At 39.7% G+C, this 25,914-nt stretch overlaps 1 protein-coding gene across 1 annotated transcript in view; it reads left to right on the top strand.

The window, feature by feature from the left end:
• LOC122553550 (5'-3' DNA helicase ZGRF1-like) overlaps positions 1 to 25,914 on the top strand; it is an 84,990-nt gene that overhangs the window by 44,004 nt on the left and 15,072 nt on the right. The window contains exons 16-24 of the mRNA XM_043697538.2: positions 1,430 to 1,544; positions 3,483 to 3,724; positions 4,370 to 4,529; positions 15,712 to 15,789; positions 18,212 to 18,353; positions 20,205 to 20,332; positions 20,806 to 20,929; positions 22,812 to 22,988; positions 25,146 to 25,280. Coding sequence (XP_043553473.2) covers positions 1,430 to 1,544; positions 3,483 to 3,724; positions 4,370 to 4,529; positions 15,712 to 15,789; positions 18,212 to 18,353; positions 20,205 to 20,332; positions 20,806 to 20,929; positions 22,812 to 22,988; positions 25,146 to 25,280 — 1,301 coding nt within the window. The remainder of the gene's footprint in view (positions 1 to 1,429; positions 1,545 to 3,482; positions 3,725 to 4,369; positions 4,530 to 15,711; positions 15,790 to 18,211; positions 18,354 to 20,204; positions 20,333 to 20,805; positions 20,930 to 22,811; positions 22,989 to 25,145; positions 25,281 to 25,914) is intronic.

Raw genomic sequence — 25,914 nt, 5'->3', positions numbered from 1 at the left:
CAGTGTTATGAACAGGATCGAAGATGTATTATTTATCTTTGCTTTTCCAGAGAGACATTAATGCAATCAATACATTAACAATGCAGCCTCAGAGAAAGTAAATTAGTGACAATAAAAAGGAAAATGTCAGCATACTTTGGTCTCTGTTTCCTCAGAGATTTAACCGAAATATCAGAAACCTAATACCTGTATTCTGTTGCAGTAAATTTAAGACATGTAGTTACTTGTGTACCTATAATTTGAGCTAGCATTCAAAAGACCGAAAGGTGTGGCAGAAGTAGGCCATTCAGCCCATCAAGTCTGCTCCACCATTTACTGATATGGCTGACCTGATAACCCTCAACTCCACTTTCCTGACTTTCCCCCCTAACTCTTGATACCCTTACTGATTAAAAATCTGCCTATCTCAACCTTGAATGTATTTAATGACCAAGCCTCAACAACCCTCTATGGTAAAAACAAAATCTCACAAATTTAGTTCCCTTCTCAACTCTGTCTGAAAAGTCTTTAATAATGAGATTATGCCCTCAGGACCTCGACTCTACCACAAGAGGAAACAGCCTTTCTGCATCTAACCTGTCAAGTCCCCTAGAAATCCTGTATGCCTAAATAAGACCACCTCTCATCCTTCTAAACTCCAATGAGTACAGGCTTATCCTACTTAACCTTTCCTCATAAAACAATCCCTCCATACCCAGGGCCAGCGTAGTGAACTTTCTCTGGACTACCTCCAAAGCCAGTATATCTTTACTTAGATAAAGGGCCCAAAACTAATCACAATATTCTAGCTGCGGTCTGACTCAAGTCAAGGTTTAGTAAAACCTCCTTACTTTTAAGCTCCATTCCGTACAACAAGATGACCTGACCCAATTCCTGATGAAGGGCTTTTGCCCGAAACATCGATTTTCCTGCTCCTCGGATGCTGCCTGACCTGCTGTGCTTTTCCAGCACTACTCTAATCTTGACCCCAGTCAGATCCTTACTGACAAGTTTGACCTGCAACCTGTCTGCACTAAAAAGGATGTCAGTACAGCAGTACTGATAGTCTTTGCCTTGAGCTGAATTGCCAAAGCACTAACTGGTGTGAAGCAGCTTGGCAAGACAAATCTAGCCAAAACCCACATCTCTTTGGCCTCTACAAGATTCCACACCATGTCTCAAAGCTTAAACGATAATTTTCTCATCAGTTGCACACCTTGTTTTGGCTGCTCTAAGCTTGTTTCAGTGGACATTGTTGAAGAGCTTTGTTTTTTGATGCATTATCAGATTCCTGATTTTTAGACCATCAAGAAAAAGGGTTATAATTAACTTTGTGTCTAGTTGCTATGATGTACAAACAGTGCACATACGTACACTTTGAAATCATTGTAATTATCTAGTAGTTGAAGTTGAAGATGACTAATTCTAGGAATTTCTTCTGTTTTTCCAGTGATTGTTCATGCTTTGTTTGTTGGTAATGCCAGCACTGAACTTAACTGTCTACGAAATCTGCAGGAACATGTCAACCCAGCCTCTCTTCCTCTACTGCCACACTTGCTCAAAATGTAAGTAATTCAGTTTTGTATTCCATACAGAAATATCTTAAAGTTGATCATTATTACTTGTGCACTCACAAAACTCAGAGAAGTTTTTTTTTAGAAATCTTTAATGACAGGTGGAACTATAATTATAAAAGCTTTTAATTGAAAATGCTAATTTGTTTGCAATATGCAAATTTAAATTAATTGCAGCTTTTTCTTTGATATCAGAAAATTCTACTTTCATATTTAGAAATATGTATTCTTTGTGGGTTTTCAGTATATTTCCTCCAATTTTCCCCCATCTTACCCGAAAGAACTGTGACATTTTTATAACAATTGCCTAGCCTCATAGCCATTCTTCAAGTTTGAGTGAGGGTGAGAGAAGTGGAGATTTTAACCCAACAGAGGATTTGGGTCCCGAAAACCTAGTCAAATAGAAATAGAATTTTTGCAAATATATTTTCATGATCTTCTGAAATAAATTTGTGGGTACCTGGAATTCATCAACCTGGTTTTCATCAACCTTGTCCGAATATTAGAAACAGAAATTCAACCCAATTCTGTGTCAAATAGAATGCATATGTTTAACCAGTAGAGCTGCTAGATTGTAATCTGAAGCCAGAATTTGAGCTGCTTTTTTTAACCCTTTCTAGTCAAGCGAGGCTAGTGTATGACCTCAACTGACACGCTGGATTAAATCACTTGTTAGATCAAATGAGAAACTTTCCTGGCCTATGCAATATCTCTCAGCTATTCACTATATGGTTTATTTAGTAACTGAGCCACCTGTATTGTCCTTATCCCATTCTTGTAAATAATGCAGCATTGTGGCTCAGTGGTTAGCACTGCTGCCTTACAGCACAATGGACCCAGGTTCAATTCCAGCCTCAGGCAATTGTCTGTGTGGAGTTTGCACATTCTCTCTGTGTCTGTGGGTTTCCACCGTGCGCTCCGGTTTTCTCCCACAGTGCAAAGATGTGCAGGTTAGGTGGATTGGCCATGCTAAATATGGGGTTACAGAGATAGGATAGGGAGCTGGGTATGGGTGGGATGCTCCTTGGAGGGTCAGTGTGGATCCGTTGGGCCGAATGTTGTGCCAGAAAACAGCACTCTGATCTGCAGCAGGAAATTCTGGGTCCACTCGCCTTTCGTCCTGCCCCCATAAACAGCTGAAAGTTCAGCCTGAATATAAGGCATGAAAAAATCGTTCCATTCAGTGGTTCCATAAAGAGCAATCTGTATTGGCTTCTGTTAAAAAACAAAACAGATTTGTATTATAAATAAATGGCTATAATTGAAGCAAGATGATAAAGAAAGTAATTAGAATTCAATTATTTAACTCTGGTCGAACAAACACCTGAATTTTGTATTGGACATCAATATTTATTACTTTAGTTTCTCTGGCAAGTAAACAGAATCTCATTTTTGTTAAAGAGAACTTGATTATTAAACTGAAACACAAATTTATTGAACACCTTGACTTGTTTTTCCTTTCATCAAGGTGGAATATCGAATATTTTAATTTGTCCCCTCCTGTTTGGTTTCAGTATCACAGGCCACACTCTTGTGTGAATGTGATGCACTGGGCTTTGACAAGTGGGCCACTCTTTGTGGGGAAACAAAACTGTATACTAATCTTGGTAGCATATTTTTCTCATTTTGTGCTGTGAATTTCACATAATATCAGTGGTGTGAAGCGGGGAGAAATAACTAAAGAGCAAAGAGATTAGTTTCTATCTTTTCATTTATCTCCATTGCATTGATCTATGCACATGTACTATACACATGACAGCCTCTCAATTTTCCTGATTAACAAATTGAAACTAAATAATGGTTACTTGTATTCTGTGTTTTTAATTCAGCATTACTGGTATTAAGACATGACAAGTTTAGCTTCCATATCGCTATTTAGAAAGCCATATGATCCTTTAAGAAAAACTAATGTTTTGTTTCACTCTATAGGCCCTGTTATGATGAAGCAATAGTCAAGGCTGGAAAAGGAAGATTTATTTCACCTGCATTAAAAATGCCCATGGTAATGACTGCATTATTGTGCAAAGAACGGATAGTTGCATTGGCAACAGAAATGATGCGGAAGTTTCACCTGAATACAGATCAGGCAGCTGCATTCAGACAAGTAGCTATAATGATGGCCAAGGGCGAGAGCCCCCAAGATCTCATTCTGCCAGTCACCGTTATCCATGGTAAAAACAATTAACTGCTGCTTAGATTTTTGTTATTGCCATGTTTTTTGTTTTGTCTTTCTCCATCACAACTTCTAAACTTTTATATTCCATTCGCCTTTCAGTGGTATTTGAAGCATATCGAAAGATTATCTAGCTCAGCCAGCACATTTGTATTTCTTGAACTAATTTTTGGACAATTTTATATTGGATCAGAATAAACTGTAGTAGACAAATGAATAGCGCTGCACTGTTCATTAGACTTGCCCTTGCACGTTTAATTCGCATGAGTCTTTGCGCTACAAATTACTGTTAGAGTGAGACTGATGTGCTGCAGCATCCTCTGCAGAGTCAAAGGGGATAGAAACTAAGTATCTCCTTAACCAGTCGGACTGATAAATTGTTGATATGCAGAGAAAGGAAATACCAGAACGGTGAAATCATCAACAGAAAGCAAAATAACAAGTTGGAAAGAAAGATTGAATTAAGATTAAAAGACAATTTTTTTTTAGAACAGTAATTTAAAAGACAAATTACACCACCAATTAAAATTTGAGGGAATGATAGTCAACTGACAGAGATGGTTTGGTTAAGATTTTATTTTCCAAAATTTAGCTGGATACATTTTATTTCCACTGTGTTGTATTTTGTTACACTTCTATTCAGGTGTCTATGGAGCTGGGAAGAGCTACCTGTTGGCTGTTTTGATTCTATTTCTTGTTCAACTTTTTGAAGAAAATGATGCAGTTGAGGGTCCGAGGCAAGTCCCGTGGAAACTTCTTATCTCTGCCTCTACTAATGTTGCCGTCGACAGAGTACTGCTTGAGTGAGTGAAATTTCAGCATGACAACTAAACATGGTGTCCCTTCTTTGAGTTGATTTTTCATAAGTGCTTTTCTGACTGCCTCCTGCCACAAAGGTCAGCATTGTGTTTGGAAGAGCTTGAAGATCTCAAGTTCTCAAGCTAGTCTGTAAGTTTGCAAGTCCAGCCAAATTGGCAGTAATATTAGTTCTCAGATAAGAAGGGAGAAAAATCACCCTCTGTATCTGTTGCAATTAGAATTAAACAACCTCCTTGTTGGAAGTTTATAAATGCAAACGTAAGAACTATTTGCTAGGGGGCCATATAACTCCTTGAGTCTGATTCTGCCATTCAGTATGGTCACACAGATCTTCTGTCTCAACATGAGTTTTCAACAGTGTCGATATCCCCTGTGTTGAGGTATATTTTTAAGTTGGTATGGTTATGTTCTCTGATCAGAGCTGAAAATGTGTTGCTGGAAAAGCACAGCGGAGCAGGAGAATCGTGTTTCGGGCATAAGCCCTTCTTCAGGAAGAAGGGCTCATGCCCGAAACGTCGATTCTTCTGCTCCTTGGATGCTGCCTGACCTGCTGTGCTTTTCCAGCAACACATTTTCAGCTCTGATCTCCAGCATCTGCAGTCCTTACTTTCTCCTATGTTCTCTGATCACATTATCAGAGAGGAAATGATGCAATATGTTATGCGATTCAATTTAATCTCTCATGGCTACGATGAAGCAAGAGATCAAAAATGCGTATTAAAATGTTGTCCAAATTTGTAATGCTGCTCCCGACTCTGATCTCCTTAATAATTGAGTCCAAGTATTTGTTTGTGATCAAACCCTTATAACCCTCATGCATTGGCATTTATTTGTTACTAAGCACAAAGTCATGAAAAGCACCTTGATTCCCTGAGATCAAATATTCATCTGTTTCAAACTTGAATATGTTAAACCTTTTGAAATAAACAACTTACACTTGTAAACTAACTTGTTCCTTGTGTAAGTCAATTCAAGTCTCTCTCAATATCAAAACTTACAAGTTTAAAAATTCTTTTAAAAAATTCTGCTTTTCTATTATCATCAAAACAAATAACCTCACACTTCCCTAACGTATACTCCATTTGCCATTTTGTTACCCACTCACTTAACCTGCAGCCTGTCCGCTCCTCCTGATAACATCCTTTTCCACCTAGCTCTGTTTCATCAGCAAACTTAGATATGTTGCTCTCTGTCTTCTTGTCTAAGTCATTTGTAAACATTGTTAAGGCCCTGGCACCGATCTTTGCAGCACTTCACTAGTCACAGCCTGTCACCCTGAGAATGGCTTATTACTCCTTAGCCATTAACATAACTTCTATCCATGCTAATATAGAGCCATTGAGTCATAGACATGTACAGCATGTTTAGTCCAACACGTCCATGCTGACCATATATCCTAATCTAATCTAGTCCCATTTGTCAGCACTTGTTCCATATCCCTTTTAAACCCTTTCTATTCATATACCCATCCAGATGCCTTTTAAATGTTGCAATTGTACCAGCCTCCACTGCTTCCTATGGCAGCTCATTCCATACACGTACAACCCTCTGTGTGAAAAGGTTGCCCTTTCGATCACTTTTATATCTCACCCATCTCACCCTAAACTTCTGCCCGCTAATTCAGGACTCCCACAACCCATGGAAAAGACTATCTCCATTTATTCTATCCATGCCTCTCATGATTTTATAAACCTCTATAAGGTCACCCCTCAGTCTGTGACGCTCCAGGGAAACCAGCCCCAGCCTGTTCAGCCTCTCCCTACAGCTCAAATCTTCCATACCTGGCAACATCCTTGTAAATCTTTTCTGAACCCTTTCAAGTTTCACAACATCCTTCTGATAGGAAGGAGAGCAGAATTGCACGCAGTATTCCAAACGTAGCCTAACAAATGTCCTGTACAGCCGCAACATGACCTCCCAACTCCTGTACTCAATACCGTGACCAATGAAGGAAAGCATACCAAACACCTTCTTCACTATCCTATCTTCCTGTGACGAAACTATGAATATGTTATACTCAATTCCATGTGGCCTTATCTTGCTTCTGTGGTATTGTATTGAATGTCTTATGGAAACTAACGATGTTACTGGTTTACCTGTGAAAGTCAGGCAGCAAAGAGGTGAGTGAAAATGTTAGATAGGGAAGTGACAAATGGGCAAGTTGGGTAGCAGTGTGACAAGACGAGAAAGAACTTTTCTGTGGGAGAGGCCGCACGTGGATGGTAAATGAAAAGAATTTGGAATCTTTTTGGTTAAAATTCAGATTGACTTATACATGGATACATGGAAGAATAAGGGTCTTCTGTTGATTTCCATACAAAATCAACTATTACCCAAGTGTGTACAGTAGTGAAAATTTGGTGACTGTAAAATTGGAAGGAACCAAAAATTTAAGACCATCACTTGGAGAACAAGGGATCATTAAATGAATTATTATCACACCAAGGGCAATGCAACGTAGATTGCTTTATTATTAGTCGATCCAGCAGTAACAAGCATAACATAATTTCCAAAAATAGATAAACATTTCAAAAGGACACATCAGAAATAACAAGAGGAAAATACAAGGAAAAGGATCTAATGTAAGAAGCCTTAGGTGAAGATTCAGCATTACCAAAATGGTTTGAATGGCCTCCATCTGAGTTATACATTCTATGATCCAGTACTACCCAGGAGCATTCCCTTGGATCATTTACTTTTGGAGTGTTCTCAATGTTCTTTTTTTCTCTATATTTCTCAGTGACATATTTCAGTTCTCACTGCTTTTCTGCTGTTAGTTCAGTAATATAGATGGCAGTAGTAGTTGAGAAATTTCAGAGGCATGTTTGATCGCATTGAAATGATTATTGAGTTTAATTATAGTGGTGTTGAGAGTTATCTAGTTTATCAAAAGCAATTGAGAAACCAGGAAAGGGAGTTCAAAAAACAAAAGGTTAAAATGGAAGTAGCCAGGATTCATCTGTAAAGCCAAACATTTTTATCTCTTCTTTTCTTACAGCCAGTTACACAAAACAAGGTAAGATTTACACATCATAAATAGCACCAATGGTCATAAAGGCAGCCAAATTTATCACTCAAGAAAGAGTAAGAGAAATAAAAATAGAAAAATTACAAATTCTGGAAATGTGAACTAAAGGCCAAAAGTGGTGACTGTACACAGTCCATTTTCAGTCTCTGAAAACTAGACAAGATATTTGTACAGCCCTTTTGCCAGATTTGACTGATAAGAGAACTCCTGTCAGGTAATTCATAGCACAAGGTTATTTATTTTGAAAGTATTTATGTGAAAATGATGTTTAAAATAATTACTTTGGGATATTCAAGATGGTGGCAATCTGAATTGTTTAGCTTTGCTGAGCTCTGCACCCCAACCCAGGGTAGTAATATTCTTTTCACCCCCTACCTTAGTTTGTTGGCAAAAAAAAAGTTAAATGATAATACAACTGTTTAAGTCCTTTATCGAGCATGTGAGAATGACTAAGGGAAGCAAACAGCCAAATCTCAACACTCGGAACACTTGAAAACATCAGGCAGGCTCGAGACTGCAACTGGGGAAGCAGCTGTTCTGCACAGCAGAACATAATGGAGGAACTTGGAGTGATCTGACAGCTGATCCAGGAGATGAGGGAAGGAACTCGTAATCAACTGGAGCCCATCTCAGCCATGCTGCAAAAGGGACTGGAAGGGCTCAGGAAGCAAGTTGAAGAGGTTGAGCGGCGTTCCATGGCGTCGGAGACCGAGGTTGAGTCCTCGGCAGGGCGGATCCAGGCCATTGAGAAACAGGTTCGGACCCGCACTGAACAGGTCAATGATCTAGAAAATAGAGGTAGGAGAAAGAATATCTAGGTCGTTGGCCTGCTGGAGGGAGTAGAAGATGGGCAGCCAGCAAGTTTTTTTGAAGACTGTTTGCCACAATTTCTTGGCTGGAATGCCAAGGCGGACCGGGTGAAGGTTGACAGAGCTCACCAGGTTGCGGTGCGCAAATCCAGTCAGGGTCGACACCCCTGACTGGTTCTGATACGGTTTCAATGCTCCAGGGACAAGCAGAGAGTCATGGAAACTTCTAGAAGGCTAGGGAGAGACCTGCAGGCCCATGCCCAACAGGGAACTAAGATAATGTTTCTCCAGGACTTTTCAGCGGCAGTGATCTATAAGAGGAATTTGTTTGATAAGGTTAAGAGAAGGCTAAAGGACCTCGGTATTCAGTATTCGATGAGATACCCAATGGTGCTTCATATTACTTACAAGGAAACTGTGCGGTCGTTTGATTCCTTGGAGCAAGCCAAAAACTTCTTGGACACTTTAAAATAACGTAGATGTACTTATGGGCGTGGACAATAGTGTCTGTTTTTTTGTCTTGCTTTTGCTTCTTTTACTTTCACTCTTTTCCCAAAGAAGCTGTTGTTGATGGGTTCTTTTTCTCTCCGAGCTGGAGTGGTATTGATATGTTATGGGGGTGGGTAGAGTGCTCACTGTTTTTGTTATACCTTTGTGTTTACAATGTCCTTTGTTTGGTTTGTTCTATAGCTTGGATTTGGGGTGCAGTTTGAGCTGGAAAGGGAGATAGAGGTGTGCGTGGGAAATTTAAATGCCCTCTGTGGGCAGGGGTAGAGTCCCCCATTAAGTGCCTTTTGTGTTTTGTAGTCCGTTTTGTTTTGGTTTTTTTGTAAATAGACTCAATGAGTGTCCTTTTGAGTATGCTCAGCATGTTGCATGACGAATTCTTCCTCTTGGTAGGTCAAAGGTGATTGTAAAGGATCATGGTTAGCAGCATTCTCAAATGGTGCACCTGGAATATCAGAGGGATTCATTTGCCAGTTAAAAGAAAAACGGTGTTGTTGAGCCTTAGAAAGAAGGTGGATGTTGCCCTGTTGCAGGAGACTCCTCTTAATGACAAGGAAAGAAGTTGCAGCAGGGTGGGTTTGATAGGGTGTTTTTCTCGTCTTTTCGTACTTGGAGCAGAAGAGTGGCAATACTTGTCCGGAAGGGTCTTCCATTTAATTTAATAGATTGTGTTAATGATGAGTATGGTCGGTTTGTTGTTGTTAAGGCCCTTAGACATGGCAAGGAATATGGTACTTTGAATGTTTACTGTCGTCCAGCCCACCCTCTTAAATTTCTGATTGATGCACTATCTAAGCCTTGGCGCCGCAGCATATTATTATAGGGGGCACTTTAATTGCCCTATGGATCCTATGCTGGATAGAATGCCCAAAGGCCCCCCAAAGCTTTCTTCACAATCTGAGCAGTTGGGTGATCTAATGTGTGGAACTGGGGTTGGTATACATTTGGAGACGTTTACAGCCTATGGGCAGAGATTTTACGCACTTTTCCAATTCTCATAAATGCCACACAATGATTGATTATTTCCTAACTCCCGCAGTTTTTTTTTAGATTTGGTGGTATTCTGTTCGATTGGGAATATTGCCACCTCTGATCATGCCCAAAGGCCCTCCAAAACTTTTTTCACAATCTAAGCAATTGGGTGATCTATGTGTGGAACTGAGGTTGGTATACGTTTGGAGACGTTTAACGATTAAGATTAAGGGTGATGCAATGGGCTCACGGTACTGATGAATAGATCATTTCATCCTCAAGGACGGCAAGTCTGGGGAATTTGAAGCTTTTTTGGCCTCCAACTCAGGTACAGCTGGTAATACGTCCATTCTTTGGTAGCCTGCTAAGGCCTATGCTAGAGGGATAATTATTTCAAACTCTGCCAGCCAGAAGTGACAGAAGGGAGAGCAGCAGCATCTGCTCGAGACACGACTGAAGGAAGCTGAGGCAGCATATGATAGTAGGTCATTGGTGACTAAGCTGCAGCGGATCACAGCTCTCTGATCCACCTTAAACTCCATGCCAACGGCTACAGCAAGGAAGGAACTTACCTTTGCGAAGCAGTGGTTATTTAAGCATTGTGATAGGCCAAGTAAATACTTGGCATATTTGGTCAGGAAGAAGAATGCCTTCCAGTCTATTGCTTTTAATAGGGAAGGGAATGGGTCTTTTACTTGCAATGCTAAAAAGGTTTTACTCTGAACTTTACCAGTCTGAATGCTGTGAGGATAGATGCGATAAGATGGAACCTTTTTTTAATGAATTTGGATCATCCTGGTGTGTCTGCTGAACAGGCATCCCCCCTTAGTTCTCCGTTAAGATTAGATTCCCTACAGTGTGGAAACAGGCCCTTTGGCCCAACAAATCCACACCGACCCTTCAAAGTGTAACCTACCCAGACCTACTTCCCTCTGACTAATGCACCTAACTCTATGGGCAATTTACCATGGTCAATTCACCTAACCTGCACATCTTTGGACTGTGGGAGGATACCGGAGCACCCAGAGGAAAGCCACGCAGACACAGGGAGAATGTACAAACTCCACACAGACAGTCACCCAAGGCTGGAATTGAACCTGGGTCCCTGGTGCTGTGAGGTTGTAGTGCTAACCACTGTGCTGCCCCAACAGCATAAGAGATACAGGAGGTGATGAGGCAAATTTAAAGTGGTAAGGCATCCGGCCCTGATGCTTGCCCAGTGAATTTTATAAAGAATTTGTAAACATACTGTCATGATCAATGCTAGACATGTATAACAATTCATAGAGTCGTGATTGCCTCCCACCATCCTTGAGAGAGGCTAATATCTCTCTTATCCTCAAGAAAGGGAAGACCCTGTGCTTCTTGCAGACCAATCTCACTTTTAAACTCTGATTTTAAAATTTGATCGAAGACTCTGGCATTGAAGTTGGAAATGGTGTTGCCCTGTATTGTTTAGGAAGATCAGACAGACTTTATAAAGGGTCACAGATCTTCTAATAATGTTAGGAGACTGCTTAACATGATTCAAGTGTGCCAGCAATGGTCAGTGCAAGGGTTGGTGGTTTCCTTGGAAGCTGAGAAGGCATTTGACTAGGTGAAATGGCCATTTCTTTTTTTATACCCTGGAGCAGGTTGGCCTGGGTGAAGTGTTTACTAGGTGAGTAAGGATCCTTTACAGTGATCCTCTGTCGGCAGTTCTCAGTAATGGTATAAGGACTGATAGTTTCAACATTGGTAAGGGCAGTTGGCAAAGCTGTACCCTGTCACCTTTGCTCTTCACATTGATGATTGAGCTGCTGGCAGAGGCCATTCGTGGGGACCCTAACATAGCTGCCCCAAAGGTAGAGCCGAAGGTGCATTAGATCACGTTATATGTGGCTGGGTGTTCTCATTTTTTCAAACTGGACAGTTTCGGTACTTATTTGATACAATGTATTAATTAATTTGGCTTTTTCTCAGCTTACAAGATCAATTTTTCAAAATTGGAGGCTATGCCTATGGGGGGTTTTAGGGGAATACCAGAAGTTGAAGGTGGGTTCCCCTTTAGGTAAACAGAGGAAGGCTTTCTTTGTTTGGGCCTCTCTGTTACCCCTAGTTTTGATCAGTTATTCAAGGCTAATTTTGTTTATTTATTTCACAAGATTAAACAAGACCTTCAAAGATGGGATGCCCTTCCAATATCATGGCTAGGTCAAGTTGTTGTTATTAAAATGAATGTTTTTCCTTGCTTATTATACCCTTTCCGGATGCTTCCCTTGCTTTTTTCCAAGACAAACATTTCGGAAATTAGATGGTTGGTTTAATTCTTTTATTTGGTGCTACAAGCAGCCACTTATCAAGTTTATGAAATTTCAAATGCCTCAGGGGTTGGGAGGAGTGGATCTCCTGGATGCCAGAAGGTATCAATTGAGCTCCCTTCTATCTTTTATGAGTGATTAGGTCTGTGAGGACTCAACGTCGATATGGTTGGACATTGAGGCCTCCCAGGCAAAGTGTCCTCTTATTAACCTGTTGTTTCTGGACAAAATGAGGATAGTTACGGAACATTGCCGCAATCCAATAGTTATTTACACTGTCAAAACGTGGAGGGCAATGAGACAAATGGAGGGTAATATGTTTAAAACATCTTTCCATACTCCCATATGCCAGGTTTCCGGCCAGGGACAATGGATCCCGGGTTTAAGTCCTGGGCGGATAGGGGAGTCCCTTGTTTGGGTGACCTGTTTGAAGATGAAACGTTAATGTCATTTGATCAAATAACTCGTAAGTATGGATTATCGAGTAGGGACCTCTTACATTTTTTTCACATCAGAGGTTTTATCTGAAAAGAGACTTCTAACTGAGTGTTATAGATCTGATTTGGAAAAGAGGGTGCTTCAGGCTAAGAACAATCTTAAAGTGAGTACTCTTTATCATTTGTTGGGAGGAGGTTCCTCGGGTGACATCAAGCGATTACGGGAGGTCTGGGAGAGAGATGTAGGGGCAGAGATTACTCTGGAAACTTGGGAGGACAGTGAGGAAGATTTTGATATGTAACAGGACCTTTAATGAGTAAATGAGGACTCATCTGGCCCTTGATCGTCTTGCAGAATTTAAGCAGGATGTGTCTTCAATGTGCCCCAAATGCAAAATAATTACGGGCACCCCCACTCATTGTTTGTGGTCCTGCCACAGGCTCTGTATGTACTGGAGCGCTGTGGCAAGAATACTAGAGAGGGTCTTGGGGACCGAAGTCAAAGTGGGTTTCTCCTGGGTTTGCCGAAATTATCTCCCTTCGTTGTACGTGGGGAAAAAGCTTTTTAGCATCCTCACTTTTTGTGCGAGGCAGAACATTCTGATGTGTTACGCATCTGAGAATCCCCCAGGTCTGTCAGGGTAGCATAAGTTAATTATGGAACACATTCCTTTGGACCTTCTTACAAACATGGTGCACCAGAAAACGGACAACTTTTATAAGACAAGGCAGCCCTTTTTGAATTATTTGGAAGCAGATCTGTCCGCCATTTTAATTAGGGCTTTTGTCTAGCCATGATGGTTTGGTTTAGTAAGTCTAGTGTCCTTAGAGGAAGAATTTTAAGCAAACGTAGGTTTAATAACTGATGCTCTTGAAGTTTGAGAGCTGAGGTCTTGTTAAGCTGAGCGGCGTTATTTATTTACTAATTTATTTATTGATGCATAATGAGTGTAGTTGAGAATTCTTTTGTAGTGTAGTATGGTAGTTGGTTTATTGTTTATTGTTGTTTTTGTTATAATGTTATATTTTCATATTTTTGTAAATTTATAGTTTTGTAAAGAAAAATTTTTTCAATAAAGATTTTTTTAAATAATTATTTTAATTTTAAAAAATTTTGAAAACATAACATTAAGTATTTAAGTTTAATAATAAATGTTAAGCATTCAAATTTTGTCAGTGAAGAGATAGGTTTAGATTAAAAAGACTCTTGAATGCAATTCTCTCATTAAGTCATTCAGACCTTCTTCACTCTTTCGTGGGGTGTTTGCATCATTGACCAACATTTATAACCCATTCCCAATTGCAGTTGAACTATGTCACTTGCTAGGCCATTTTAGGGAGAGGTTAAGAGTCAACCAGAGTACTATCAGTCAAGTCATGCATAGGCCAGAGCAGATAAGAATGGCGGATTTCCTTCCCCAAAGGTCATTAGTGAAGCAGTGTTGTTTTACTATAATAGATGGTAATTTCATGGTCACCGTTACTGACACGAACTATCAGTTCCAGGTTTATTAACTGAATTTAAATTCCACTGGTTGTTTGGTGGAATTTAAATCCATGCCCCAAGGCATTAGCCTGGACCTCTGGATTGCTCATCCAGTAAAATTTTTGCTTCACCACTGTCTCCGTCTAATAAATTAGTGTGCACTGGTTCCTGACTCAATGGGACAGAGGCCCAACAGTATTCCTAATTGGCTCAATATTGTGGATTCAAGTGATTATAGGACGAAGTCAAGAGAAATTCTTCAGCAATTAACTCACTGTCTAGAAGTGAAGTGGAAGCAGGTTCAATTGAATAAAAATAGGTTTATTGTCACACAGGAAGTAAGTGGCAAGTTCAGTTGAATAAAAATAGATTTATTGTCATACAGGAAGTAAGTGAGGACTGCAGATGCTGGAGATCAGAGTCAAGAGTGTGTTGCTGGTCAAGCAGCATCCAAGGAGCAGGAGAATCGACGTTTTGGGCATAAGCCATTCATCAGGAATGGGCTTATGTCTGAAACATCAATTCTCCTGCTCCTTGGATGCTGCCTGACATGCTGTGCTTTTCCAGCAACACACTCTCAACTCTCATTGTCAAACATACTCACACAAGTACTGTGAAAGGTTTACAAGTCACAACTTAAGGTGCCATCTGAGGTACAAAGGATGTTGCGTACAGAATCTTAGTACAAAGCAGAAAAACAAAGAAAACTAAGTTAAAATGTTAAACATTACAGTCCTTCTTACTAAAAGGCAGAAAAACAAAGAAACACAGTTTACAGTTCACAACATAGTTCATATGCTGGGCTCGCACACCTCACAAGGGCTTGGCCTCGCCACTGCTGGGGGCTGCCTGTTCCTGATACCGCTCTCACTGCCTCGGGCTGCCTTCTCCTACTTTTGCTGTCGGCTGCATGGTCTTGCTCTTGCTGCTGGATGCCATGGACTGACTGCTCCTGCTCTCGCCGTTGGCATTCAAAAACGTCAGTGATTATTTAATTGGAAAAAATATTCAGGATTAATGGGAAAAGGCAAGAGGATGGCACTGAGCCACAATGCTCATTCAAAGAGCTGATGAAGACATGAGGGGCCAAATGGCCTGCTTTGGCACCATAATAATATGATATCAAAAGAATCCTATGCCCTTCAGGTGGAGCATTACTGTCCTTAAAGTACACGGATTGTATGTTCAACACATTATTGTCAGAGGGCCAACTCATTTTATCTTCAGTTAATCCTTATATCACTGTTTAAAGTTTCATTTTACAAAAATGAAAATGTATTTGATAATTGTTTTAGGGTGATTATGCTTGAGAGTTGATCTCTTTATGTTTGGTGATCTTTCTGAACAAAAATGAAGGAAAACCTACCTGCTGGTAGGAAGCACATGTATGAATCTCAAATTGTGTACATTCAGAGATGAAACTTTGTTTTTAGTCCATAAAATTTGTGCAGTTTACTGAAAATTATTGTAGGTATAGAATTTTGCACACTGCTTTAAGGTGGTGCACTAATCCAGTTAAAGGAATTTGCAGAAATGGTACAAAAGTGGCTTTATTTCTCACTCAATACAGTAAACAATTCATTTTATGTTATGAAGTAAATTGATGTCGTTTATATCTTTTAATTAGGCTTCTCGAGCTCGGATTTGATAGATTTATCAGAGTTGGAAGCATTCGGAAGATTGCCAAACCAATTTTACCATATAGGTAAACACAATTTCTACATTTCTTCTCGAACTGAATGAAGCCCTAGTATAGAATGTTTGTGTTGTAGATTGGGAATACATTACAATGACGGCAGGCTGATATTTGACTGTTCTGACTGCCAGTGGCTTTGAACTCCTGTTAGTGATCTGATTGAATGTATCATTTTTATTGAAGTCGGAGGGATGCCTCAATTTTCAAGCAAAATGTGTTATGACCACTCCTCCACTGGTCATAACACATTTTAAACTGAAGCAGGTGTTATTATGGGTAATTAGTTCAGTTTTAGATTGTATTTGGATTAGTCTTAGAGCAATTCAGCTAGGTTTCTCTTGTCAAAAAAGAATAATAAGTTATTGCAAATAAAATTTGCTCAAACAAGTCAGCAATAATTATTGACAAAAAAAAAGGGTACAGACAGTGCAAAGAAAGACAATGCATATACTCTAACATCCCAAACTTAACCTGTGGCAAATATAATCAACACAAACGATGATCGAACACCCTACTGCATCAAGTAACAAATTCAGTCAAACACATACCATGGATTCTCAGCAGTTTTCCTAGATTTTAGTGAGACTGGGTCACAAAATTTCATTAAAGCTTCACCAGATTGTGGTTCTTCACTTTTAACGAGCTGGCCTTTAAACTCCCCCAATAGCCTGGTTTCTTAACTCTTAAATGGCCAGCATTCCTGGGGAGGACGAAGAAACTCTGAAGCTCTCTTTGAAGTACAGCAGCATTGACCTTAGTGTCTAAGAGGAGCTTGCTGCTATTTGTTCAAAAAGGTGAAAAATTATGCATGAAGCTGATTCACATTTTGAGTCACAACATAAGATTAAACCAAAGCACTGTCAGAGAGGGAAGAGCTCTGATGCAGAGTCATCCAGACTCGAAATGCTAGCTTGCTCTCTCTCCACAGAACTGCCTGATTGACTATGATTTCCAGCATTTTTGTTTCCAGTACAGAGAGGAAAGAAATGGAAACAAATCCAAATCTCTGGATCCTACTGCCTCTGAGAACATTGTACCCTGTGTGTCAAAGATCTTTTGTTTGAGAATCAGCCTGTCCAGTCACATGGAAAACCAAAGGAGAAACTTAAACCCTGAGTAGATAGTATTCGCAAATTTAGGGACCGACACCAATGATCAATATCCTGTCAGGTGTATATGTATCCACTGTGTATAAAACATTAGTCAGGACTGTGATGGAATATTCTCCATTTGTCAATATTCCAACAACATCCTTCAGGAAAAAGCAAAACACTTAGTCCATCACTATAAACATTCCCTGCCTCCACCACTGGCATATAATAATGCAATGTGTATCATCTGTAAGGTGGATTGCAGCATTTGCAAAGGTTTATTTTGACAGCACCTTCCAAACCCACAATGTCATGAAGGAAGGATAAAGGGTAATCAGCGCATGGAAACACCACAGCTTTCACACTATTGTGGTGTATAATGCCATTCTATGATTTTAACTGAGTCAAAAACCTGAGATAGCCCCCCTGATAGCATTATGAAAATAACCTTAACATAGAGACTGCACCTGACGCCTTCTCGAGAACATTTCAGGATGCACATTCCATGCTGATATTATCAGCTCACCCAGATATCATGAATCCATTCTTCTGACTCTCAAACATCCTCTCCCTACTCCCCCAACCCTGGATCTGTCATGCTGCCAGAGATCAATTAAGGCCATTTCTACTAGTAATACTTATTATTGCCGAAGCCAACAGAGATCTTAGCACAGTGTCTCATCAGAGAAGTACTTAGTAACTGATCTTAAAAACTTTTAGAAGATTGCATACTTTTTTTTTAAACAATCATTTAGTTCGCTTTTCCACCTTCTAGAATGCACTTTATGTTGTTGAGAGTTATTGACGATTACACCCGTGCTCTTGTCAGTATGGTGCCCAGTCAGCCATAGTATTGAGAGTTGGGGATGAGTGTGTTTTCAATTTTCCTTTTTAAGGCAAGGTGATGGCCTAGTGATATTATCACTAGATTACTATCCTAGAGACCCAGGTAATGTTCTGGGGACTTGAGTTTGAATATTGCCATAGGATATGTTGGAATTTTAAATTGAATTTTTAAAAAAAATTAGAATTAAGAATCTAATGCTGACCATGACTGTTATAAAAACCCATCTTATTCACTAATGTATTTTAGGGATGATTTCCTTACCTGGTCTGGCCTACATGTGACTCCAGAACCACAGCAATGAGGTGTACTCTAGGCAATTAGAGATGGGCAATAAATACATGCTACGCCAGACATACCCACATCCTGTGAATGAATAAAAGAAAAATCACTCCCTGTATGAACTGACTCATCTCTGTTCAGTGAGATCAATATTGGAAAATCTTTGTTATTATAGATTTAGTTTTATGGAATTATTCTGTTTATGTTTTATTAGTTTACATGCAGGTAGTGACAATGAAGAGCTACGAGAGCTGCAAGCACTCATGAAAGAAGACCTAACTCCTGTAGAAAAGATGCATGTGAGAAAGAGTATTGAGCAACACAAATTGGGCAGGAACAGAGCTGTGCTAATGGAGGTGAGAGTTATGTTTTAGCATGTGACATTTTTTGAAATAAAATCCTTTAGCAATACAGGGATTTGTAAATGTGGCAAAATGTGTTTGTTGCTAAATGCGCATGAACTTAAGCTTCCTCTAACTTGGCTTTATAGATTATTTTTGCTGATGCACTATGCGAGGATATTTTTGCAAAACACTGAATTTGTTCATAAAGGAACTTCCAATTTGACACATATTCATCCCACTTCAACGGAGATTATATAGTGAATGTGTAAACAGTATATTCAATGAAATGTTGTTACTCCAAGATCACTTATGTGATTTGAATTTTTATTTTGCATTTGATGAAACAAAGATGTTGCATTTATGTTGCACCTCTCACGAACTCAGAATGCCCCGTAGTGCCTCATAGTCAAATAAAGTACTTTTGCTGGAATTAGCGAGTTTTGGAACATTGAGCAACATGGCCATTAATCGCAGAGCAAGGTCCTGCAAACAGTATTGCGATAAATAGTTTGATATGTGTTTCAGTGATGCTGAATGAGGGATAAATGTTGACAAGACACTGGAGAACATTTCTGCTCTTTTTGTTTTAATATGACATGGTGAGTGGGGTGGGGTGTTTCTTCCTGGTGCTGCATGTGTGTTAATTTGTGCACATTTAAGAGATGGGGCCATTGGGCGTGTTTCAAAAGGCAGCACCTAAATTAACTGAGTGGCTAGCTCAGCAATTTCTCACCCACTCTCAAGCTCACCTCTTGGAGGGTGGGCACCAAAACTGACAACCTGCCCATCACATGTAAATAAATAATTCAAGGTCAACTGGATTTGTTGGCAAGCTTATTGACATGAATAATGTGCTGCTTATACCACAATCTGTCTGCTATGTGCAGGTGGGGAGGAGTGGGAAGGCCATTCAAATATCCTGAGTGAAAAAACAGGGAGGGAAGAAACGGAGACCACTTAATTCTGCACACATCAGGGCACCTCCATCCCTGGATATCATCCACCCCTCCCACTGCCAATTGCCCTGCAAAACCTGGCTACTAACAACAGAAATATGTGCAACACCATTGGTTTTATTGATAAAATGACATGTCTTGCGGCCAAATTTGCAGCCAGTATGTCTTATCAAGGCCTTTTACCAATTGAGTTCAAACCTGCGCTAACTCTACACCATCCATTATTTTCCAGCGTGGAAAATGGGACAGTGATAGAAGCAACAGTCCTTGCTGTTTTTCCTCCGGGGGTGGGGGGGGGGGGAAGGCAAATGGGCAGTTCGCTTGCTGCTGTCTCTGAGATCAGCTAACCTGGTCCAGATAAGATATCAAACCAGCGCCAGAAGTCAAAATACTACATATGCTGGAAATTTGGATTGAAAACCAAAAATGATAGGGTTGATGAACAATCTGTCTTTGTAGCTTGTTGCTGGGCCAACCGGTATTGTTACACACCAACCCCTCAGAAAGCCAGTGTGCTATGTTTCCATTTGCCCTTTTAACATTAAAAGCATCTGTTTTAAAGTATGTCTTCAGAAATTGAACTGCCAGTGTTGCATTTGTGAATGTCTTTCAGAAATCAGCACTTAATAAGGGGGCAGTTGAAATACATCGAAAGATTAGCCAGGACCAAACAGAAGTAACCCCAAACTATTACTTGGGCTTTCATTCGTCTCTATGATTGAGTTTGTGGTAATGGGAGATGTTTACTATTTTGCTTCTGACAGGTGGCTGTCTGAGATGGGGGGACAGTATAAGTGCTGGGGACTGTTTTACTTCTTTGAACTGTTCATTATGCAAAACGTCTACACACACAATTCTGTGACTCTTTCTCCTTATTTACTTTTTTTTGGTTTCTGCCTTTGTGTAGGTGCGAGTGGTAGGAGCTACTTGTGCTGCATGTCCTTTCCAGTGTATGAACAACCTCAGCTTTCCATTGGTTTTATTGGATGAGTGCAGTCAGATCACAGAACCAGTTTCTCTCCTTCCTATTGCAAGGTATTGCTCATCGATTTGTGTTTAAATAGCCATTCCACGCTTCACAAATCCATTGTGGTGCTTGTCTCTCCAACACACATGTAAATTCATAGATTGACACACTGTCTCTGATAACTAAAATTGACGCTACACACTTTGCAGGATACATGTACTTTGTAGCTTAGTAATCCACAGATGTTCCTGTTTCTGAGAATCCAAACTGAGGAACCTTTAGGAAAATATCATTTGTATCGGAAGTTTGGATTTACCTGACGTGATCCATTAACAGTTCTTAAAAGTAGCCAGAAGAAGTATCCCACTGCACATCAATTACAATGTATAAAATTTAAGAAGCCACAGACTTTAACCTGGTCTGTGATCAGTTGGCTGATCTCAGATAACAATAAGTAGGCTTATGGCTATGTTAGACAGGGAAAGAAGAATTATATTAACGATGTAACTCTGAAAGATCAAAACTGGATTTTTCATTTCAGGTTTGGATGTGAAAAGTTGATCCTTATTGGCGACCCCAAGCAATTGCCACCTACAATTCAAGGCTCCGAAAGTGCTCATGAAGCTGGCCTGGAACAAACTCTCTTTGACAGAATGTGCCTGATGGTACAGCAATTATCTTAATGACATATTTAAAGGGAATAGCTGTGAACGATGGCTCTCCACAAGTTAAAGGGGAAGCAATGCATATTTTACAGTAATCATAATCTTTTAAACCTTAATGAACCTGCTTCAAAATGGAGGATATCAAAAAAAGTGAAGATGATTAATTTCCATATAACTTTGCCAATTCTAGCTTCCTTTGTCAGAACACTGGATTAGGCATCTATCATTGTGGATCTGAAAGCAAGCACAAAAAATGCTGAGAGGGGCAGCACAGAGGCTCAGTGGTTAGCACTGATGCCTCGCAGCACCAGGGTCCCAGGTTTGATTCCAGCCTCTGGCAACTGTCTGTGTGGAGTTTGCACATTCTCCCCGTGTCTGTGTGGGTTTCCTCCGTGTGCTCCTTCCACAGTCCAAAGATGTGCAGGTCAGGTGGATTGGCCATGCTAAATTGCCCATAGTGTTAGGTGCATTAGTCAGAGGGAAATGGGTCTGGATGGGTTATTCTTTGGAGGGCCAGTGTGGACTTGTTGGGCCGAAGGGCCTGTTTCCACACGAGGGAATCTAATCTAATCTAGCATAGTGAGACAGTCAGCAGGTATGAAGAGAACAGAAATGTCAGATTTTAACATATGAGAATGGCTTGCACCTATTTTTTTCTGTTCTCACCATATATGCTGATTTAATATGCTTTCCATTTCCAGCACCTCTCTTTTTATTTCAGATTTTTGGCATCTACAGACCTTTGGTTTTTGCATAGTAGTGTGGTTGTTTCAATTATCATTGTATCCATGTGAAATCTGTGCAATAAGATCATCCTTCAGCAGCTCAGAACTGTGCATCTGTAATTTCCCCACACTGAACAAAATGCTACTGGCAAGGTAGCAAAGAGTACTGTTTCATATTGATCACTATATCATTTATTTACTTGTTTCTCATTCACAGCATTGGCAGTTCTTTCGGTTTTTATTTGTTATTATTAATATTGATTGAGTATTATAGATAAATGAATTTAGATCACTGTCACATCTGATCATTCAAATAATTAAAGCCTTGCAAGTAATTGTTGTGCAAACTAACATTTACAAAGAGCCCCTGGATATAATATGAATAAAGGCTGTGCAAGATGTAGTTCTGCATCTTAACACTGTAACCTTGGTATATCATTCATACCTGTGAAGGTTTTGTTTTCTGACTTGTGCAATACATACACTGGATTTTCTAGTATACTAGGTCACAAAACTGCATGAACTGATAAATTTATTCTGTAAAACCATTGTCCACTGAATCAAATTTGACCTTATGATTAATTAGTAAACCATCTTACAAGATGTAGTATACTCATGCACTTAAAATATTAAATAATTTAACTCACTTTTACCAGTTATGAGTCATATATTTGTCCATCTGTACTATCTGTCCCAAGTGTTTCTGCAATACCAATTATGCAGTATAAACTCACTTCCATTCAGATTCATAGTTTTATCGATTCAGTCAGCCATCTGTGCCAACCGTCTCAGCTGTGGAATCTGTTAGCAACACCAGCTGCAACCAACATTGTATTAGTAGTATGTGCTCGTTGTGCCAAGTACACATTAAGCACAAAAAGAATATTTGAACTCTTGTTTAGAAAGTGGCCAGTTTCAGGGCTAATGATGTCCATGCTTTTCCTTACTTTATTTGGTAAGTACTTCTTCCTATCTCATTTAAAAGCAAAATCTCTTTGTTACGGTTTCAACATCTAGAAAGAAATAGCATTACTCTCAGTATTGGTCAGACAGATTTTTTTAAACTTTTGTTTGAAAGCAACTATGAACCATCCATGTGAATAATTTTGTTCGAATTGATAATCCTTGTGATGTTTTTTTCTCTCCTTGTCCGTCAGGGCCATAATCCCATTATGCTAAGGACTCAGTACAGATGCCACCCTGTTATAAGCACTATAACAAATGAACTCTTCTACAATGGGAATCTTAAAGATGGACTTTCTGCTTCAAATTTAAACCCTCTGTTGGACTGGTTGCCTACTCTTTGCTTTTATAATGTTAAAGGACATGACCAGGTAAATATTCCATAAGAAGAAGCAGCAACTTTAATGGTATTACACAAGCTGAAGATATTTTTTCTGAATTGATGTCTGCAGTACAAGTAAGAGTTGATATTTCCCAGTTAAACAATGGACATTGTCACCACCAGTGGGCACTGTGGTAGTTCTGCTGCTGGCTGCTACAGTGACAAGTTAATGTGTGAACTTTGCTTCCAGATATCCCCAGCATCACATCTGTGGCTTTTGCCAAATATTGTTAAAAGTAATTGTTTACTGCAGAAAATATGATTTATAATCTTTACCCACTGCTGCTTCCATTCTGGCATGGAGTTATTAGGTTGCTTACTTTTTTTTCTTTACAGTGTCTGTCAGTACAGACTGACTAAAAGTATTTATCACCGTGTATTGTTTATTTTTTTTTCTGTTGGAAATAACATTATTTGCTAAAATTATAACTTTTGAGTAAATGAGTAGATCATTTGGTCTTTGGTATAATCTTTGGTTCAGGTCAGTATGAATTATTTTCAGAAAGATGAAGACCCTGTTATATCCTACATGCAACCTCACTAAACTTGAATTGCAATGCAGTGTTAGGTAGAAAAATCAACGGTGTGTGCAACTGCTTTGATGTAAGGCTTTGAAGGTATGAGATACTGTTAAAATTCATTGCTCCAGGATGAACAAGCAAGCTGAGTCATAAAGTAGCAAAGAGGTGCAAACTGAATGACTGAGGATAAGTCCTAAAAGTTCCTCCATCTTTTGCAACCATGAATCTTCCACCAAGGCTCAGGACAGGGGGTACATTATGGCCCATTAACAGGATCCTGGGACTCTAGGGTGCTCCTGTGCTTGGCCAGGGGTGAAGCCATTGTGCTCAAAACAGGGCAGGGCCAGCCAACTGCCCAGGCCTATACAATACTAGGCCCCTGATTTCTTCCTCTGACCCTCCCTTTCACATTAAACTTCCCCTTTCTCAAATTAAGATTACTCAATGCTTCATCAATTTCTGGGCTTGCAATTACATTCTGTTTGTTCGAAACTTTTGTCATAGAGTCACAGTCATAGAGATGTACAGCACGGAACCAGACCCTTCAGTCCAGCTTGTCCATGCCGACCAGATACCATAACCTAATCTAGTCCCACCTGCCAGCACCAACCCCATATCCCTCCAAATTCTTCCTATTCATATACCCAACCAGATGCCTTTTAAATGTTGCAATTGTACAGTCTCCACCATTTCCTCTGGCAGCTTATTCCATACACATACTGCCCTCTGCGTGAAAGAGTTACCCCTTAGGTCTCTTTTATATCTTTCCCCTCCCACCCTAAACCTATGCCTTCTCGTTCTGGACTCCCCGACCCCAGGGAAAAGACTTTGTCTATATATCCTATCCATGCCCCTCATGATTTTATAAGCTTCTTTTAGATCACCCCTCAGCCTCCGACACTCCAGGGAAAACAGCCCCAGCCCATTCAACCTCTCCCTGTAGTTCAAATCCTCCAACCCTGGCAACATGCTTGTAAATCTTTTCTGAACCCTTTCAAGTTCCGCAACATCTTTTCAATAGGAAGGAGACCAGAATTACATGCAATATTCCAAAAGCGGCCTAACCAATGTCCTGTACAGCAGCAACATGACCTCCCAACTCCTGTACTCAATACTCTGACAAATAAAGGAAAGCATACCAAATGCCTTCTTCACTATCCTATCCACCTGCGACTCCACTTTCAAGGAGCTATGAACCTGCACTCCAAGGTCTCTTTGCTCAGCAACACTCCCTAGGACTTTACCATTAAGTGTATAAGCCCTACTAAGATTTGCTTTCCCAAAATGCAGCACCTCGCTAAATTAAACGCCACCAAAAAAGTTTAAAATAAAGCTTTCTCTGCAGTGCAAGATGGATATAGTTCATCTGATGAATGCAGTGATGAAAGGACTGTGTTAGCAATTTTGCCTCAAGTTGGATGCTGTCATGTTAATCCATATGTAGATGATTAGTTACTTGCCAGGAATGAGTAATCAATACTGAATAAAATCAATGTAACATACCAGCCATAGTTCATGATCTAACCAAATAAAAAAAACATAAGCACTAAGTATCTCATTAAATTTATAAAATATAAATGTTGCATGATTTTGTTTTGTTATAATTTGTATTCTGATCTGTCTAGATGGACATGGATGGCAGCTGCCATAATCTGGAAGAAGCAACATTCACTGTCAAACTTATCCAGTCTCTGATAGCCTGTGGAATTAAAGGATCTATGATTGGAGTGATAACATTATACAAATCTCAGATGCACAAGGTAATTACGATATTTTTATTCACATTTTAGAATTGTTTTACAAATTGTATTCTATTTATGTTTATACCAATAGATGTTTGGTAGTGCAGAACTTGAGCATTGCTGAAAAGGACCCATTTTTATCAAAGCTCATCATCTTGCATTGTCAGAACATTTTTCAAGAATACCAACTCAGGGTGAAAAACAACACTTCTATTCCATGGGTGAAGAGTATAGACTGGTTGCAAGTGGACTCTGATTGGTAAAGATATTACCCTGGAGAATGCATTTTTTAATACTGATTCATAGTTAACTGTCAGGGGTTGTTGAAGTTTTGAACACAGCAGATTGGCTCTGATTAGTCGAGGCATTACCCAGAGAAACGAACCAGAGAATGGCTGTCACCTATTTTATTGAATTGAAACAAATGTAGTGTGTGTATACAGTTGGTTCTGCTATAAAGCGGTAGTTCCATTCTCATGCAATTCCATGTTATAAGAAGATTGTGTAATAGCAGCACAATTTAAACTAATGGGGCCGGAATTGTATTATAATCAATATGTGCATTAAAAGTTCGTACTTTAGAAAGTGTCCCCAATTCATCAACCATGTTATAGCAAATTCACATTAATGAAACACGCATTATAGCAGAACG

Source organism: Chiloscyllium plagiosum, unplaced genomic scaffold (genome assembly GCF_037043375.1).
Source record: "Chiloscyllium plagiosum isolate Xiang-an unplaced genomic scaffold, Cpla_swu_hap1 HiC_scaffold_1, whole genome shotgun sequence".
Lineage (NCBI taxonomy): Eukaryota > Metazoa > Chordata > Chondrichthyes > Orectolobiformes > Hemiscylliidae > Chiloscyllium > Chiloscyllium plagiosum.
Note: the sequence above shows the minus strand (reverse complement) of the source record. Positions and strands in the feature narration are given on the sequence as shown.